At 43.9% G+C, this 19,262-nt stretch overlaps 1 protein-coding gene across 1 annotated transcript in view; it reads left to right on the top strand.

The window, feature by feature from the left end:
- Positions 1–19,262, top strand: part of T265_13992 (hypothetical protein) — a gene marked incomplete at both ends in the record, with an annotated part of 53,201 nt that overhangs the window by 24,188 nt on the left and 9,751 nt on the right. The window contains 7 exons of the mRNA XM_009171549.1: positions 1,344–1,417; positions 2,228–2,556; positions 9,198–9,648; positions 12,903–13,260; positions 13,307–13,464; positions 15,681–16,392; positions 18,115–18,469. Of these exons, the coding sequence (XP_009169813.1) occupies positions 1,344–1,417; positions 2,228–2,556; positions 9,198–9,648; positions 12,903–13,260; positions 13,307–13,464; positions 15,681–16,392; positions 18,115–18,469 (2,437 nt within the window). The remainder of the gene's footprint in view (positions 1–1,343; positions 1,418–2,227; positions 2,557–9,197; positions 9,649–12,902; positions 13,261–13,306; positions 13,465–15,680; positions 16,393–18,114; positions 18,470–19,262) is intronic.

Raw genomic sequence — 19,262 nt, 5'->3', positions numbered from 1 at the left:
TGGTTCAGCTCGCCGATTTAGCTACGTTTCATTGTACACTTCATCTTACATGAGGTCAGTTAGTTGCTTACGGTACGTAGCACTCTTGTGCACCTACTCTAAGGAAACGGATTTCGTCTCACAAGACCCAGGTTCTTTGTCGTCATCAGTGGAGGTATTATCGGTCTCTGAAACGTACTAGCATAGGTGATCTGTTGTTGTTAATTTTGTTGTCGCATCTTTCAGACCGAACTCGAATGGAGTTTTGTACCTATATCTTGGAGGTCATGATGGATCTGTTTGTTGTTCAGCGAATTCGCTTAGAAATGGCTGTGAAACAGCTTATCTGTCTCAATTTTGACTCGGTTTAGCGCGCGAGCAACGAAACATGCTTGGGTGTGGCTTGTGTCCATCAGCAACCTTCTTCACCTGCCTTCATTGGTGTTGTGTGATTAACATATAGTTGTTTACGTCTCACCCATCTGTGTCCATATGGCGTAGTACTGTGTCTGATGTCTTTGTCACCATACTGTTGAGATTTAGTACCTAACCTCTCGATTAGCAAAACTCCTACATAGTAGCTGCGCGGTATATGAGAAAGTTTAATATCGATCACAACCATTCACTGATTGCTCCATGTCAACGGTTATATGGAACACGATATGGTACTATCTGCATATACTAAAATGTAGCCTGTACCAATCGTCCTGAAGCTGTTTTCATACCAATAATAATAACAATAACAAGTAAGCGGAGGGCATTGGAACAATTAAGGAGCGTAAGTTGCGAACTATGGTTTCGGAAGATTTAGACTGAGGTGAGTATAACAGGGATTCCCCCTCACCCACTCAACCCTTCACTGACGATGTCACCTCGATTGGTGATGAAACGTTTGCAATCCAACTGCCAAGCTCGGCGAACAGACCAACAACCAAACAACGCACCCGAGCTACCTACATTCCACAACATTGCTAACAGGGATTCCTTTGGTGCTAGCTGGTGATTTCTGGGCAAACGTTCGCTATCAGTACTTTGAGTTCTTATCTGTTAGTCGTCATTACCTTTGGATTTTTTTTTGCTGAAAATTGCTTGCTTTGTTCCGTTGATTGGGAGGTTAGTTCACCAAAGCATCTATCAACTAATAGTTCAGGAATTCAACAAAACTTGATAGCAAGATACCAGCGCCTTTTGTTGTGCGGAATGCCTTTTCAACCGAATGGTGAATACCATTAAAGATATTCATGATCTCGGTACATTCGCTTTTGTATTTCGTTCCACCACTTTCCATCTTTCGCCTCTCTGACTGCTTCACGTCATAGACTTACTCTAGCCATAACTTATTTTGGGTATCATTCACCCTCTAGATGAAGCGGTTTGCGGAGTCGTTTTTCTGTCAAGAGCTTTCACTCGTTCATCTTCTGGCCGTGTATGATCCGAAGTAAGTTCAGTGATTGGTAAATTATTTCTCCGTGGTGTTCAAATGGTCAGTCGATAGGATTCGATCTCATCTTGTCGACAGTCGATTACTGCGTTATTGGTCGTTCCTTCGAAGAGTATAACATTTAGCGCGCTAAGGTACAGCTGCATGGGGAAATCATCTTTGGGGAGCTTTGGAACCCCCAGATGCCACATTGAAGAAGCGCTCCGATATAGGTGCTTTATTGGCACGGAATCAGGTAACACATTCACTGACTTATCCATCACCAAGCATCCCATGGCAGTTTATTGGCAGCACCACCGTTACAGGGGATGGCGCCGTCTTTTTGGATGACGATTTCAACTTAATGAGTTTCCCCCACCCGGATGGCAAACAGAAATGTACCTTTATGTTTGTAAGAGATCTTTGTGTCTACTCTAGTTGTCACAGGGCGCACTCAAGAATCCCCCTCGTCTGTATTAGTCCCACTGGATAAAATACTCCTTCAGGGTGTGCACAGCGGCATCCATGGCTCATTGCGGGATCTCTCGATTGATGTGAGGTCATCCCTAGTGGAAACCTAGAGAGACTTCTAACGGAGACCACCCGTAGAAAGCCCACAACACGCTTCTATGTAGGGCACGACTAAGTGTGCCCCACTCAGAGTGACTCCTCTCTCATCGTAAGCCGAATACCCATTCCCCCTAGGTGGTCTCTTCTGGGGAACTATGGGTTACCAGTAGCAAAGGCGTGGTTCATCTGTCTGAAAGTCTGTATTCTTCCAGAACCGCAATACTAATGCTGGGCTTATTGTTTTGTTCTACCCTTTAGTACGGTTGGACACGAGGCACTAGCAAACGAAGTAAGACAATCCGCCTACTTTCAACACTTACCTTCACTACCTGTCAGCTGCCGCGAATTGGATGGAGACACGACTAGTTTGCCGATTATTTTCGAGGACATATATCTATCGCCTCCGGTCGATTCAACTGATGTGAAGGAATCAGGAGGGCTCGGTGACGATGCTGTGTACGAGACTGTCAAACCGTCGGTGCTGGCTGATCGTTGCAGTTCACCAATAAGCGTACTTGTCAATGGCACCTGTGAACCTGTAAAGACCAGAAAGACTGTGGACGTTGCTGTTGGTACTCGATCCGAAGGTGTGTTTGGCGTCAGCGCAACTTTTTTCTCTTGACCGTTGATTCCCTCAAATCGGTTAATTTGTTTCCACCTACCGTGGGTACTGTTACAAAGCCCGCCGAACTGGGAATACTGATCTTTAATGAGTGTTGGTTTTGGAGTCGGCTAAGTTTCAAGCAGGCTGTCATTTCCCAGCCGGCTGTCTGACCGAAGTCTGTAGGCCGTTGTATGGTGACCTCATGCCAAATGAGGTTCGCAAAAGATATCGGGTTGATTCCACTGGGCCCGTCCTACTTCACTGTGGTGCTCAGCTGCGTTACTGTCTCAAGATATGGGTGCCTTGTTCTTGACTGCTTTCAATGGGGCATAAGGCTGTTTGTACTAAGTCCGCACCTCTTTTCTCTGTTTACCAAGGCATTCTTTGTATGGCAGCTAAATATCACTGCTTACTACTGATGTGATGCTGTTGATGAGGGCGATGATGATGATGATTTTGATGTTGATGATGGTGTTGAATCAGCTGGTGTCATTTCACTGGTGAGTTTTACGTAGATACTGTCCTAACGTGTGAAATCGGTGAATTGTACCATGATTCAATGTGGACGAGTTAAAGGCAGAATTTCGTAATATGTCTCATCCCTCCCCTTTTCTTTTCACCCTTTACCAAGCATTCTTCCACATGTTAGACACAAGTATTATTGCTGTTGTTAATGTCGATGAGGATAACGAATTCAGTCTCGAGCAACAGTGAGCTTTGTAAAGAACCGGATGATGCCGTCTCCAACTAGCCCTGGTCGAGCCTTGAAGCCTTTTAATACTGAATTTTCAATCGACCACGTACAGTTTGACGAAATTCTGAGCACTTGACCCATCATGCACGGGAGAAAATGGCCCCATCACTGTCGTTACTAAAGGTATATGTGTGTCGAAGGCCTATACTGATCACTTTAATCATCAACAGCACGTCATTGTTGACTCGGTGCCGAACTACCTATTGATATGTTTCATCCAATCGGTGCATTATGGCATTGAGGCCCTCATTCATTTTCACCCCTCATTGAAGCTTACATTGGCGAAAATGCAAGCTACTTCAGAAGTTGAGGCACCACCTGTTAAACTGGGGGCCAAGATATCCGAGACACTCAACCCTTCTATACTGGTATCGTAAACGAACTGAAAACCACCACATCTTTCAGCCCGCGCCATGCATGTAAGAAGTGCGGTCATGCTTCGGAACGTGCAGTCTCTGAACATGCCCCTTCCAATTCAAAGAGAAGCACCAGAGTTTATGGGGAGTTTTACATACCTCGGTAGTTGCATTAGGTCTGACGGAAATGTGTCTGATGGAGTCAGTGCACCAACCTCAAAGGTTCGAAACTCGTTTGCTGATTTACGTCACTTGTGGCGTCAAAAAGGCATACCACTGCGTCTTTAGGGTCGCATGTACCAAGTTACAGTAAGGCCAGAACCAGGTTCCCTCTCGCACCCACTCTTTTCTGTTCTTTTCGAAATCGGTGAATTGTACCATGATTCAATGTGGACGAGTTAAAGGCAGAATTTCGTAATATGTCTCATCCCTCCCCTTTTCTTTTCACCCTTTACCAAGCATTCTTCCACATGTTAGACACAAGTATTATTGCTGTTGTTAATGTCGATGAGGATAACGAATTCAGTCTCGAGCAACAGTGAGCTTTGTAAAGGACCGGATGATGCCGTCTCCAACTAGCCCTGGTCGAGCCTTGAAGCCTTTTAATACTGAATTTTTAATCGACCACGTACAGTTTGACGAAATTCTGAGCACTTGACCCATCATGCACGGGAGAAAATGGCCCCATCACTGTCGTTACTAAAGGTATATGTGTGTCGAAGGCCTATACTGATCACTTTAATCATCAACAGCACGTCATTGTTGACTCGGTGCCGAACTACCTATTGATATGTTTCATCCAATCGGTGCATTATGGCATTGAGGCCCTCATTCATTTTCACCCCTCATTGAAGCTTACATTGGCGAAAATGCAAGCTACTTCAGAAGTTGAGGCACCACCTGTCAAACTGGGGGCCAAGATATCCGAGACACTCAACCCTTCTATACTGGTATCGTAAACGAACTGAAAATCACCACATCTTTCAGCCCGCGCCATGCATGTAAGAAGTGCGGTCATGCTTCGGAACGTGCAGTCTCTGAACATGCCCCTTCCAATTCAAAGAGAAGCACCAGAGTTTATGGGGAGTTTTACATACCTCGGTAGTTGCATTAGGTCTGACGGAAATGTGTCTGATGGAGTCAGTGCACCAACCTCAAAGGTTCGAAACTCGTTTGCTGATTTACGTCACTTGTGGCGTCAAAAAGGCATACCACTGCGTCTTTAGGGTCGCATGTACCAAGTTACAGTAAGGCCAGAACCAGGTTCCCTCTCGCACCCACTCTTTTCTGTTCTTTTCATCGGGGACTGTGCCTACCTGATGAGCCTCAAGAAGGGCGAAGAGTTTTCAGCAACCTTGTGAATAGTTTCCTTTATTAAAATAGACTGCGATATCTCGAATATCGTGCCAACTGAATCATGAGGCGAACTGTGTGCAGCACGTTCAGTTGTAGAATAGCATAAACGAGACATTCAGTTGAGTCTCTCGTGAAAACCAAATTGATTTGCAAATGAGTGTATTTCTCGGAAACAGTGCAATTTGGGTTCAAGTAGAACATAAGGTTGACGGAAGCTCGGGGACTGCGCCTACTTGATGAGCCCCGAGAAAGGCGACACCGGTCGTGGGCTGTCGAAGAGTTTTCAGCAACCTTGTGAGTGGTTTCCTTTATTAATTATAAAAGCTTTGTGGTTGTATAGCAGTGAGGCATTAGTGATTTCTCTGTCTCTTTTGAGGGTTTCCCATTGGTCTCACCTGAGCTTGAAGAACCTAGCCTCAATTATGTCGTGGTTCTTCATATTACGTAGTAGGAAATACACGCAAAGGAAGTCATACCCGAACTTTTGGATTTTCCGTTTGCTTTGAGATGGTCTGAATTCAAGAGCTACCTTATGAATTATATTTTGTCTTCTGTAGGACTTGTGAGTGTATCCATTCCCGGTTTCCTCATGTGAACATCACTTCGGGTATTCTACCCTACGACTAGAGTTTTTGGATTCCTTGCGTATATTATTTCTGATGCCACTGTGTAGAGGTTTCCAGACGAATAGCTAAGCCGATAATGCCTTTATTGCCCATTGCTATACGTTGTTCTATTCGACACTAAGTTCGTGCTCTAACTGCCGAGTTGTCTCGAGCGCTTTGCTTTTAACCACTAACCCGGAGGTCATGTGCTCTAACCTGAGATACGCACTGCTATCGATCCTCAATGTAGATTGTACAGCTGTACAGTGCTTCTAAGCTTTTCGGCATCAATTGACTTCACTTACAGAACCAAATCTCTTGTACTACTGAATTTTGTAGCAGTCTTCGTTGGAATCATCTTGTGCACAAAATTGTGTGCCGAAACCTAGTGTGTTTTCAGATTTGTGTTTTATAGCATTGTCAGAATAACTTGATTGTTGATTTGTTCTCTGAGCTTGTTAGTTGGTTTGCAAACATTTCGTCCCCAGTCGAGGAGGCATCGACGGCACGGGGTTGGGTTGATCCAAATGACGCTGAAACTACTCGCACTCAATAAAAAGAAATGCAGAAAATCGGGCAACAGAAATTCGTTACTCTAAGTCAATGTAGTAGTCGCACGGCAGCCAGATCTCTGTCGCAACATCAAGCTTTGTAAATGGGCTAACCTAAACCTTGATTGTGCAACCGGCACACGATGTAGGGTAGAGACACCCGTCGTGTACATATCTGTCATGACCGTGTCAGTCTCTTTGGATTTCATGCAATCTCCGCTGAGAGCAGAGTTATCGTAACCGATGAGGTTGTATGTGTGCGCAGCAACAGTGCTATACTAATGCGTGTCATAAACCACCATATCTTCGGTTAAACTTCCAGTTACTTATCCGTGACCTACAGTTCGCACATGTGAAGCTATTGTGCAGATATCGCAAACTATGGACCGTACTTTCCAATCGGCCTTTTGGCACTCAGTTACCAGTATTTGCCGTAAATTTTTGATTAGTTTCGTTGTCGTTCTTAACAGGCTCGACCTTTTTGGCGTTGTATGAACCGGATACTAATCAGATGAGCGTACGTCGCAAATCATACGCAGCATAGCACATTTTTCGTTACGGTAGACCGCGAGGACGGCTGTCACCACGGATTCCCTAGAATCTTGTGACTATTCCTTTATCACAACTTTTTACAGGTTCGTCTTTCGATATCTAGGACACGGCTTCAAGCCATTACAACAGTGATTTGACCCTTACCTCCTCGCCAATAGGTTCAACTTAGCTAAGTGCGGTCGATCGATGTCAGTCTCCCTACTGCAATTTCCGCCCATATTTTTGTACCTGTATATAAATTCATCTACCAACTGGTCGCACCCACGGATTACCGAAATTCCTACTATTTTCCTCTGTTCAACAAATATGTTGTCTTAAAATGCAGTATGAAAAATTCAACAGATAAGTAATTTTGTTGGCGATTTTCAGCCAAGATTGTCAATTAATCTTCAAACTCAACAAACCACTGTCAAGTTATTTCCAAGGAGCTTGAAACTGTCAGTTTCAAGATGTATAGATCGGGCACGTTCGGCATGAAGTTTTCAATTTATGTAAAAAGCCGTCAAAACGGACCCGCAGACAATCGCATCATCACCACATGTATCACAGCAGATGAAATTCTATGTACTTGCCACTTGAAAAGTCATAAATCACGTTTGACCGCAATTTTCCCTTTCTATACAGCCTGAGGAATAAAATGACGCAGATAAGAAGATATAACGTTGTAAAAACATCTATTTACACTATTTATACGATATCCTGACAGAAAGATTTATCGACACCATTTTTAAAATGTTTCGGAAACAATCTAAATATATTTTATTCTCAAAATTGTACTGCCTACAACGTAATTCGTTTCCTTCGTGAATTAGTGGTATCTCAGTCTGCTCGGACCAAATACTTGGTTATCCACTGGTCCAGGGGACAGTGGGCATGGGTACACACCAGTACATGAGAGATCTTGTATTTAGGAGGATGTTGTTAGTTTAGGTAGCGTAACTAGTCGTTGGTTTGTTCGTTGAGCTGGACAATGTGATTGCAGACGTTTCATCCTAATCGGGGTGACACCATCATTGCGTTTTTAGGGAACATCCTGGCAACGCACCGATGATGTTACTTCTTCCGCTTATCCGTCCGTATGTAGCTCAGGAAAAAAATGATGGTTGTTCGGCCTGCCTATTGCGATTGTCCTTGAAGATGGATGTTATACCCAAGAATCCCGACGGACAGACTGAATGATTGCAACCCACATTTCAAAATCTGAACTAGTGGTGCCTAGTTTGATGAGGAACACTTTCTCTGTGAACTTGATGGGGCCGAAGGTGTTTATCAAAGTTAGTTCAGCTGTGGACAATTGAATCAGTGTCCCCCGGTTCTCTCGAATTTTTCCTGCTTGGTGTCGCGGAGGCCTTTGTCCTACTTCCCGAGGCTGTTTAGGTGAGCACTTGGAATCCTCAGTGCCTAGGTCGCTTCGACAGCATATCAGTTAATGTAATCCTGTGCTTCCGCGTTTCTTTCCATTCATACAAAAGAAACTGCCTACAAGTGGGGAGCCGTAATCATGACTGGCGGTGCTTGAATTAATGTCTTCATTATGGCGGCCTTTACTACCACGGAACATATTCTTAAATGAATGGTTCCTGTCCACGCTAAGGCTTTCAAATGAATCATGGTTGTACAGCAGCGAAACATCAGTGTTGAACACTAATGTCACGCTGTCAATGATGATGATGGTCAATTATTTAAAACACGGGTAAATGTGTTGCCCGTCAATCAAAACCAATATGTTTCTGACGTGTACCTACTTCACTTTTAGGTGATTTTCTCATTTTAGGCAGACCGATAGACTGTTCAGTTTAATTTTAATGGCTATATCGGCTGGGGAAGTTTTAGGTTCCTCTAGAGGCACTTTGGGAGGCAAATTGTCTAGAAAAGTTTATCCCCCCCATTGATGAGGCTGACTTCGTGCCTTTTACCTCGTGACCACACTAGTTCATTTTCTTAAACTACCTGGGTGAGGACGTGGATTACCATTTTGGTGCCTCGGGTTCTGTCCCTCAGGAGCACCTTTTCAAAACGGGCCCTGACTATTTCTTTTTAATATAATAATTAAGCATCTAAGAGAGAACTTTTTTGATCGCGTGTCGAGAATCATTCGTGGACTTGTGTTGTCCTGTCTAAACCCTCAGGGCTGATTTGGTACATACTATTAGTGAGCTGGACATTGTTTCTCCCTACACGACCATTAGTAGAAAAATGCTGTATTGAATAAGTCTACTGAATAGCGCACCATTCATCACTATTAAGGATCTGAAGCCAAGCCTTAACAATTTTCATACCAATTTATTGTGTTTGTTATATGGCGGCGCAAATAAAGTTTGTTATTTTGTGTTAGCACTTTTGTTTCTAATCACAGTTCCTGGAGTAATTTATTTTACGAACATGTGATACCTAGTGTGACTTTGCAGCTCATGAAATAACCAAAAAATAATTCGTTCTATTTCTCGCAGTTCGTGGACGGCGTTCGTCACTCGTCGGTAGCTGCCCTGATCAACACGCACGCACCTCCTCCCTGTACAAACTCAAGTTATTTTCACGGTCCAGTCCGGCGCTTGCGGATATTGGACTTCCTCGTGTGTCACTCAATCTACCACCGGTTCTGCGGTATCTCGGCCAGAATAAACGAAGACGATGCCGAACCAGTTATCCAGGACGTCGATCATTTCACCTGATTCGGCCGCGGGTTCACAGTGTTCTGCCTACTCCCAACCACACAGATTCCATCCGTTTATTAGGCTACCGCAACCGTACACCGGATGATTCGATGGAGAACTTGTTCATTTCTTCAGATACTCCCATCCGCCGACCCACTACACACAGATCACGTGATCGCCACCCTTCCACCCCCGAGTTGCCCACTAGTAATGCCTCCGTCGGGCGTGTTGGGCCAGTAAGTCGCGAGTAAGTTACCGCATTAGCCGAGACTTCATCCACTTTAGTCGCATTCTTTCCGGTTTAAATGGATTTTCACTTAACTAATTAATCTGCCTACTCAAATAAACGCTTTTCTTTTCTGACTAGACCTGTGACTAAACTGGAGGATACGAGTGCAACATTATTCTTCCTCTCATTTCACTGAGCTCTTAACTTTGGAAGTGAGCTAACAGTACCCTCAGTTCCGTCTTTTTTTTCACTACTCACTTGATGGACCATACTGGAAGGGAAGCCTTTCATAACCATAATGAAGTTGCATGGAAAGCACGCAGAATCATGTCGAGACACTAAAGTGCATGAAAATCAAGAAGTCACACGTATAGCACAGAGTCAGCTGGGTTTTGTCCTTAGGCACTAACTCCACTCCTGAATAATTGAGGGCTGAAAGAAGCGGGGAAAACAGAGTGAATCCTCGAGAGTTTTTCGTTTCTGGATATTCTCATCTGGCAGAAGTAATCGGGGCGTTGTAGAAACTTAGGAGGCAAAACAGGTTATATGAATTTGGAGCGAACAAAGAAAAGAAAAAAGGGATTCGAGGTCACTGGTCAGTTTCGGGGAAGCAACAGGACTCAACTTTCTGTTGAACTTGTTCCAGAAGTAAAAGTTTAGTGGCAGGATACGGAACCTGAACGTGAAAACGAAATCCCATGGTGGAACGAATCTGATGTTTAGGAGTCGAGGAATTCCCCGGAATGATATAAGTGAATTCGTGGAGAACAGCATCATCTGCAATTGCGTGAATTCAGCCAGGGACGGGGAAAAGCGGATCTTAGTAAAGATGTGAGGACAGACAGAAGAAAACACCACTCCGACGTTGGTGGTGTTGGTCTGAAAAACGGCCCATTGTTTCATTCCCCGGAATGATATAAGTGAATTCGTGGAGAACAGCATCATCTGCAATTGCGTGAATTCAGCCAGGGACGGGGAAAAGCGGATCTTAGTAAAGATGTGAGGACAGACAGAAGAAAACACCACTCCGACGTTGGTGGTGTTGGTTTGAAAAACGGCGCCATTGTTTCCGAAGTTTCTACTTCAGTTGACCAAAAGAGGGCGTAGGCTGTACATAGGTAGCTTGGCGGAGACCCCTTAAACCGTGCTCGGTTCAAACATCCAGGCAAAATGGTTCAGCTTCATCAAAACGTATAGAGCAGATGACCGGACCTATGAAAAAATACGCTTGCAGGACCCCGGTAGAGCGGTTACTCCTAAATCCATATTGCTGGTCGCAAGAGGACACGCAGCCAGCACTCCACTGGAGCTATTCGGTCACGATGGACTTTAGGACTTTGGATAAAATGAGAGCGACTGAAATAGGAAAGTTGTCCGAATCGGAAAGGTAGTGAAGTTCTGCAGGAAGATGGCATAACACACTACCAGATAGGCTTGAGGGAAGAAGCAAGCGACGGCATAAGTTATAACGTCAATTCGGAGCAGTGTAGGAATGCGATGTGATCCGGGAGACTTCTATAAGCCAAGGGGAATAAAGGACTGGCAAATGTTCCCAGTCAGCAGTCCAACATTGGTGAACCTGTACCCACGCTGTTTGTTTGAACCGCCCAGCGTGGTGCGTTTGGTCGGTTCAGAACTATCGCACCGGGACAAAAGGAGGACCATTAGAATGAGAATGATGAGTTTCACAAGTTCCCAAAATATTCACAAGTGAGCATGTCAGTGAACGGCGCTTTTATGGACTGCTATATAAACAAGTGCAGTTTTTGTCGAGAATTTCTATTCTTCTGACTATGGTGACAATGATAAGAAGTAAAGGTCTTCGGAATTTCTATTTCAGTAATTTTTATCTCTTGTTGAGCTTAAATCTTCGAATACGCTTTTTCCAGCCATTCATACTTTCTCTGCTTTTTTGTTTCCCGTTGGATTCAAATTTATATTATGCTGGCAATTAACGAGTAAAATCCACTTAGGACACCAGGGAAGGTAAACGATATTGTCGTGCTTTGTATCTTCTAAGCTCTCCAGCCAATGTTGCTATTTGTTCCTACGTGATTACCTTTATGGTAATGAATGCGAATAGTTAACGAGCGTGCAAAATACATTAGATATGCATTTTTAGGTGGCTTGAAGCTGACTTAGAGCTTTTTCCACAAGAGCCTCTACATTGTCCTCTTTGCAGCACTTGGTGAGTGCTACGTCTTCTGTAACTAAGGCAACAGAGTAGAACCCCTGTCACGCTGTAGTTATCATATATATTCATAGGTATAGAATATATGGTGTATTGTTCACACCGTGTTCTGCCGGATGTGTGCTACCATGGCTGCTCTTCCCCGTTGTGCATGAATTCGCATGACGGATAATTAAGTATTTGGTGCCTGAATTTTCGGTTATTCTTTATTCGGTACTCGCAAAATAACTCTAGTACTGAATTTTGGTAGTTCATTTCTGGCTGTCAGATGAACTGGTCTGTCTTAAAGTCCATTGATTACTTGAGGTTCCTGCGCTTCAGGTAGCTCTTTGCTGCTCTAGCAGCTGCTTAGTTCATGGCATCTGGCCTGAATTTTCATGGACTTATACGTTGTTCAGGGGTCAGTGTGTTTTAACACACACGCCGTTGGTTCATTTGTTTCCTTAACGGTTACTTCCAGTGGCCATTTGTCGGTGGCTAATGTTTATTGTTAGATGCGCCAATCCTCTCCTAAGTGCTTTACTGTCAGTCTGGTGGTGTTAACATCATTAATTTCGTCGATTTGACTTTATGGCTTACTGTGACCGCCATTTATAGTTGAGGAAAACACCGAGTCACAAAAATTCCAGCGGCAAAATTTTCCTACCTTATCTAAAATATAGGGTAATTTGACCTTATCTCTGTCTGATGTGATCGCCTATACAAGCAAGCTCGTGGTGAGTTAGCCCATCACGTTTCCAGATTGTAATATGAATCAAATGTTCCATGTTTTCGATCAATCAGTAGTCGACCATTCGCACAGGAGGTCCTTGGCAATGAGCTCTCCACTCTTGAAAATAAAATATCTGGTGCATAAACCACACCATCTGCTGGTGTCATTTTCACGCTTAAGTGAATTAATTCATGTTACAACCTATGCCACACGGGAAACTTTGAACAATAAGCATGGGTATTTCCGAATCCCTAACTTTATAACTGCTATTCATGTTCCACAATGTAGCAGTCGAACTCGATCGATGTTATGGTCTGTTCCAAACGATACCATGGATCGGTCGGTTGGCCACAGTCTGACTGTTTCCAGATCGTCTTCAAACCAATCGGGTCGCCAAGTCAGCTCGCCCACGAGAATTTCTCTCTCCTCACAGCCCAATGATGAATCTGCTATGAAGGCCTCACGAAATAAATCAATAATACGGGCGGACAGTTACTCCGAATTCCGCACCAGGGCTTCTACTGTCTCTCATTCTTCATATCGACGGGTGTTTCGCAAAGTGAACATTTCGCGTGCACAAACTGTGCGACTAAGTTGGACTCCCAGTTCCAGTGATCGACCGACCATCGCACTGGGCACACTTAGTCGGCCACCTCCGTTTCCTCCCGGTGGCCGCATGCCAAAACCTGATGTGTCAGAAGGGATAGATCTGTTTCCATTCTCAAAGGTAATGAAAAATAACGACTCATCAATAATCTCTTTTCGGTTCACAGTCCCATACTCTCTCCAGCCTGTCGGTACCGAATATTTTTACTACCTGTTCACCATATCGAATCAACTCTGATTCTGCCTTGAGCGAATCTACGAAGAAAGCGAAAACATTCAGACACCTCAAACAACGGCCTAGGAAACTTTCTTGTCGAGGGTCGAGGTAGGTACTTCAAACATTTCACCTGCACGGTTACTGCATTATTCTGAGTATACACTTTCCTCTTACAGTTCGAGAAAACTTCGCCCGTAAAACCTTATTCCACAAACCACAGTTTTTCTGAACTTTTACTCCAAAATAGCTCACTGCTTTACTAAGCTGCACAGATCTTGGGCACCGAACGAGCGTTACAGCTAGACGGTTCACTCTGAAAGGCAACAATTTCTCAAAAGAGAAATTCGTACTTTTAATGAGGCGCAATGCCTTGTATGATATTCGGTTTCCCACCTTTCACATCAGCTCTCCACTTGAACATTTGGTCTTCCGTATGTTGTGTTGAATAACAGTGACAGGTGAACATACTGTACAGCACAAGTTTTTTTTTACATCGTAAGACAGGTCAGAAAAGTTTATACTGGGAGCCAGATCAATCTCTTGTATGGTTCCTCATTGTGTCTCATAAAGCCTTTGCAAGTAAACACTCCGCTACCCAAACCCATTTCTTTCGTGGGAAGGGAAATGCCTGCAGTTTGGCTCATTGGACAACAGGAGTATGCTTACCTAGCCGAAATTTGTTTAACAGTTTTTCCGCTTAACTTAGCCGCTCGCAATCCTGCTGAACACGTGAATATTTGGAGAAGTTGAGTTCCTGCATCACAGCTATTGTCTACGATGCATTGCTGTTCACAACTCCAACACTAGACTGCGTCCTCAATCCATCGATTTACATGCTTAGTATCATTGTGAGATGTTACTTTTCCTTTATACACACACTAATGTGCTATTGAATGATCTGTTCTTCTTTCAGACGCTCAGATTCCTGGTTGTGCAGGACGTACACACAAGAGTAAGTATCAATTACAGAACGAACTGCTAGTCCAATTATCACAAGACGTTCACCAAACTTTTATCATTTTTGTCGATAGCTTTATTACCCACGTCCCCTTTATTACACACGCAAGGTGTCCATCAGGCAAACCATTATTTGGCATATTCGTCTAGGCAAAGTCCGCACACTATATAGGAAGGTGCGAATTTTATAGTAGATGAATAAACGGCGGGATATGTACCCAACTTTCATAGAACCCCTTCTGAAGACATGCGGATTACATGGGGCTCCCATATCAGGTAAGGTCAGTATTCAACTGTTGTTCATTAACCTACGGCGGCGTATGACACTTTTTGAAGCGGGGCACTGGTTTTCGTCAAACCTGTACGCGGGACACCAGGCACCTATTCCAATCCAAAGTTTCTGATTGTTTTATCTGGCGTCACAAATCTTTGGACACTATTGACCAAGGTGCCTGGCAACCGCTTTGGATATGGGCGTTCTGTAAGGGAGCAACTTTGTATTGGCTCCAAAAACCTGTGCCACCTGTTTCCCTGGTAGAAAAATAATGGTGCAGAGAGTTTAAGCCATTCCCGCCGCCGACTCTCTGATGTGCGAGCCGATTTCTGTTCAACTGTAGTGAGTTGGCATGTTCGATCATTCGGTATGATGTGTAGAAACTACGTACTCAAGGATTTGTGATGTACTTTTCACGTTCATCCGCACCGCTGACAATGGGAGCACTGATATGCAGTGATTGTTAGAAAAACCAATGAGTGGTTTGTGCCCACGTATGGTTGTGCGATTGAGAAATGGCTTTCGTGGACTGTTTTCATGGGTAGTCGTATCGAAATAGTTACTTAGAGGATTGTAAATGTACCGAGCATTTTTTACATATTGTTTTCATAGCTACTTGCGGACAGATTAACAACCATTCCTGGGAAAGTTTGTTATATACAGCTCGTGAACACAAATAGTGGAGCACGATTTCATGCTTCATTCTTAGGTGGTTTACCCTTATGCATTGTTTCCAGTTGCCGTTGAAGCATGCTCGGCTACAGGGATGGGTATAACGATTGACCTATAAATTAACTGAGGTATACCACAGAACTTCCGTTTTTAGTTTTATACCGCAAATGCTGAGCTCCACTTGATAAGAAAACTTGTGGTCGACCGAACTACCGACTGAACGAAAGGTGGTGGTGAACGACCATGAACAGCACACTGATGTCAAGACCATAGGGGGGTTGTCGACCTTCACTTCTAACAGGGGCTCTAGAAACACCTATCTTCGGGAGCAGATTGCTGTATTTGTATTCGTTACTTATGCTTACCTTGCAACAGTCTGCATAGCCGTGGGGTACCCACTTATTTCTACCATCTTTTTCAGTTTAGCCTATTTGGGTTCCTGTCCCGATTTGACGGTATCAGTGGTTCCAGAACTGGCTCTACACAACACGTCCGCCCAACTAATTACTCAGTCGGCTAATCGTCGTCACCTTACTTCAGTCAACTTAGCGCGATGCATCTCACGGTCCACATCGGACGTGGAGTCTGCAGTGCGTGCCTCCAAATCCACCCTATTACTACCATCCTTTGACACTATTGCTGATACAACCGTCTCCGCCACAGGTCCCATGGAATCCCGATCGCTCGATAAGGGTCTCCAATCAACCGACAACCGCAATAACATTGGTCCTACTACCCTTGGCACTCGTTCTTTGGTAAAGGACCTTCAAATTAATGGCGATTTGTCCGTTGTTCCGGTAGAAGCACACCATATGCACAGTGAAACAACTGTAACCCCTCGGATTCAACACGTAAACGGGAAGCCCTGCGCGATAGTCAATCAAAATATCGCATTTAACATAAATCACGTGTATGAGTCGAATCCTATTGGACAGGCCCCAGCACAACCGTCTTCTGTCAAGTCACCGAATGAACACCGGTTAACTGAATGCGGCTATCACGTGTTGAATCTTGAGGATAGTGAAGATGAAGATGTGTTCCCGCACGAAAATCCAAAGGATGAAAAGCTTAGTTTTGTGGAGTTGTTGCGACAAGAGAATGCATGTCTCTCCAGTGTGATGGCCACAAAACATGTAAGCAGTCTATAGCTCTGTTCAAAATCATTATCACTATATTCGTCTTGCCATCAATGGGTTATTTTAATGGTATTCCATTTCTAAATGCTTGGTATAGTGATTTGTTTTCTTTCTGCAAACCACAGGTACTGAAATGTACAAGTTATACAATGGGTTCACTTTCATTTATTTTCATGGGTGTAGCTCTTCTGGCAAAATTCTCCAAGTTGAGGTTATAAAAACAGCTGAGTATTTTAGCGGGACGCGCAGTAGCGTGCTGTTAACACCGAATGCGGTCCCCAAGCTTTCGAGTACTCTCCGGAGAGTGCCTTCGATCCGGATTTACTTTTACGTTACTTGACGAACATCAGTAGCATCATTAGCCCCGAATTCGGAAGTGAGCTGTAGAGAATCGCACACGATGCCTGCCCCATTTGAGCTCATGATAACCCAGTGATTCAAGCTCGAACTTACTGACGGAAATGTCCGTTTTTCCAAACCAACCTGTGCTTCTCGACTGCTTTTGTAAAGGCTTGGGCAGTATCTGGGTCCTCGCGCTTCTATCGTGTTGTATAGCAACTAGGAACCAAAAGGCTGTTAAAGCTGGACGATTACTACTACTTGTTTTTTGTGCTGGCACACCTGTTAGCTTATTAAAATTAACTGAATTAATGCTTCAATTTCTATCAGTCTGGTGGATATCACTGCAAATTCGTGCATTGCGACAGATTTCTCAACTTATCCACGGTCATTACATTCTGTTTCGGTACTGCTGAATTGATTTATCCGCTGTGCCCCTCGCGATTCATACAGTAACCCGACGACTGCTCAGTTGTTTAAGCCGAGTTTTACCTGTCCTTCAATTTGCCGTTCTGCGAAATCTCTCTGAGCATGTTGTTGGTCGAAATGAAGATGCGAAATTTAATTCGTAGGTTTTCTTTCTAATCAGACTCGATAACTTTTGTAGTTCGTCGGTGAAGGTGTTTGTGAACCAGTCAGTCTTGTTCTGTAGCGGCGGTTGGTCCGCAAAACCGTCCACATTCTGACACTGTGGGAGAGTTTTGTCTCTTAGGTCATGCCGCGGCAATGTGCAACTTAGTAAGAATGCGTCGACGTGAGTTTTTCGAGTGAACTGTTCTGTACTATAGAGTGTTGTGGGGTAGAATATCACAAATAACGTACGTTTCAGCCCGCTTCATCGGGTCCTTACAGAGGAATTATTATTGGGCTACAAAGTCAGTCGAGTAAAAAAAACAGAAAAGAGGACAAGCTTATTACAAAAACCAATTCTTCTATGATAAACTCCTTTGCATTTATTGGAAACTTTTTGAAAACTGGGACATGCTACGTTGCTTCACTTCACTTTTCTACTCTTGTTACCTTCAATGGGTCTCGCGTCTTTGTAATATGTTTAAACAGTTGCTGCCATGCACCTATCCTAGGTTCGAGTAAGTTAACTAGGGCCGTTCCACGCCAGTTGGTTCACGGAATAGCGATGGAGGCATTGTATATAACAACCTCTATCGTGGAGGTTTACTGGTAAATATGCGCCGGTATCAAACGGCATTGCCACTGTGAACAGTCCTTTTGAGGCCGCAAAACACATGTGCTGAGAGTCTTCCTGACTGTGTTTTTCTAGACCGGCTGAGCCAAAAAATTGTTTTTTTTTCAAGAAAGATATTTCTTCGTAGACATGTTTTACTTAAATGTTCATAAATACTTCCATTTCAAACCAATCAGGCACAGTCTGCTGTGAATCTAAAGGCACTGGACGTTTCTCGCGTGCGCCAACCAAAAGATGCTCAGTCCGTTGGTCATTTGCCAATGACCCCTCTGTCTAACCCAGGCGTCGAAAACGAACTCCCTCTTAGTTTTTGTCCAAGTGGCCTTCAACGCTCTCTGATTGACCTCGTGTGCCCGGGTGTGATGGATTTTCTACAACTGAAGGAAGACATCAAGCGAAAAATCGCTGTTGACTTTCAGGGCCACGTATACAGTGATTTTGCCACTGTAGCATCACCTTATGCCTATTTCTCCGAAACAGACTCACAGAGTGAAGATGTTCATTTGGTTGTTTGCGTTCATGGATTAGACGGTAAGTCACTAAATATGTATAGAAAATGTATGCTTTTGTACGTGGTACATATTTTTTGACGTGTTTCCGGATAAACTGATTTACCGCCCCATATGGTTTTTATTCGACAATGATGCATCACGTTTCACAAGCTGTCAGTCAGGATGCTTGAGTACCCGATTGTCCTCTTGGATTCATTGATATGATTCATTCTTGAAATGCAACCTTCTTGATACTTATTGTCCAAAGGTAGTTCAGAACTTGTACCCCCTTGTGGAATTTGAAGAAACACACTCTTGAGTATGCCTCGCCAATAACACAGTCGAGCAATATCTTGGCGGAAATCCCGTTTGTGTCTCGCTTATTCTGGCTTTCTCATATCAAACAGGTAATTCTTCTAGTGTCCCGGTTTGGTTTCCGTCTGTAAGCTTTGAAATGTCAACAAGTTGATGCACACTCAAACCGCCTACGAGCTGAGGCCTTAATCGAGTAAATGCTATAGGTTTAGTGTGGATGGTGGTGGGATCCACTCCTCTGCAACAGCCAATCAGTGAGGATCATTTGGAACTTGCCCAATCGTTTACGAATGAAGTTCTTGCTAAGCAATGCCTTGGCCAATGATATTGCCTTCATGACTGATGATAGTTGTATTCTGGCTGTTTTATTCACTTACGTCATTATGAGAGGTAGCAACATCAGTTTTGACATTGAAGCTTCACTGCCGTATCTTGTTATATTTAAAGGTTTAGCTTGAAAAAATGAGGACGTGGGCTCAGGGAGGGGACGTGATGCTTTCCTATCGCAAGTCTACGCC

The sequence above is a fragment of the Opisthorchis viverrini genome, assembly GCF_000715545.1.
Source record: "Opisthorchis viverrini unplaced genomic scaffold opera_v5_127, whole genome shotgun sequence".
NCBI lineage: Eukaryota > Metazoa > Platyhelminthes > Trematoda > Opisthorchiida > Opisthorchiidae > Opisthorchis > Opisthorchis viverrini.
Note: the sequence above shows the minus strand (reverse complement) of the source record. Positions and strands in the feature narration are given on the sequence as shown.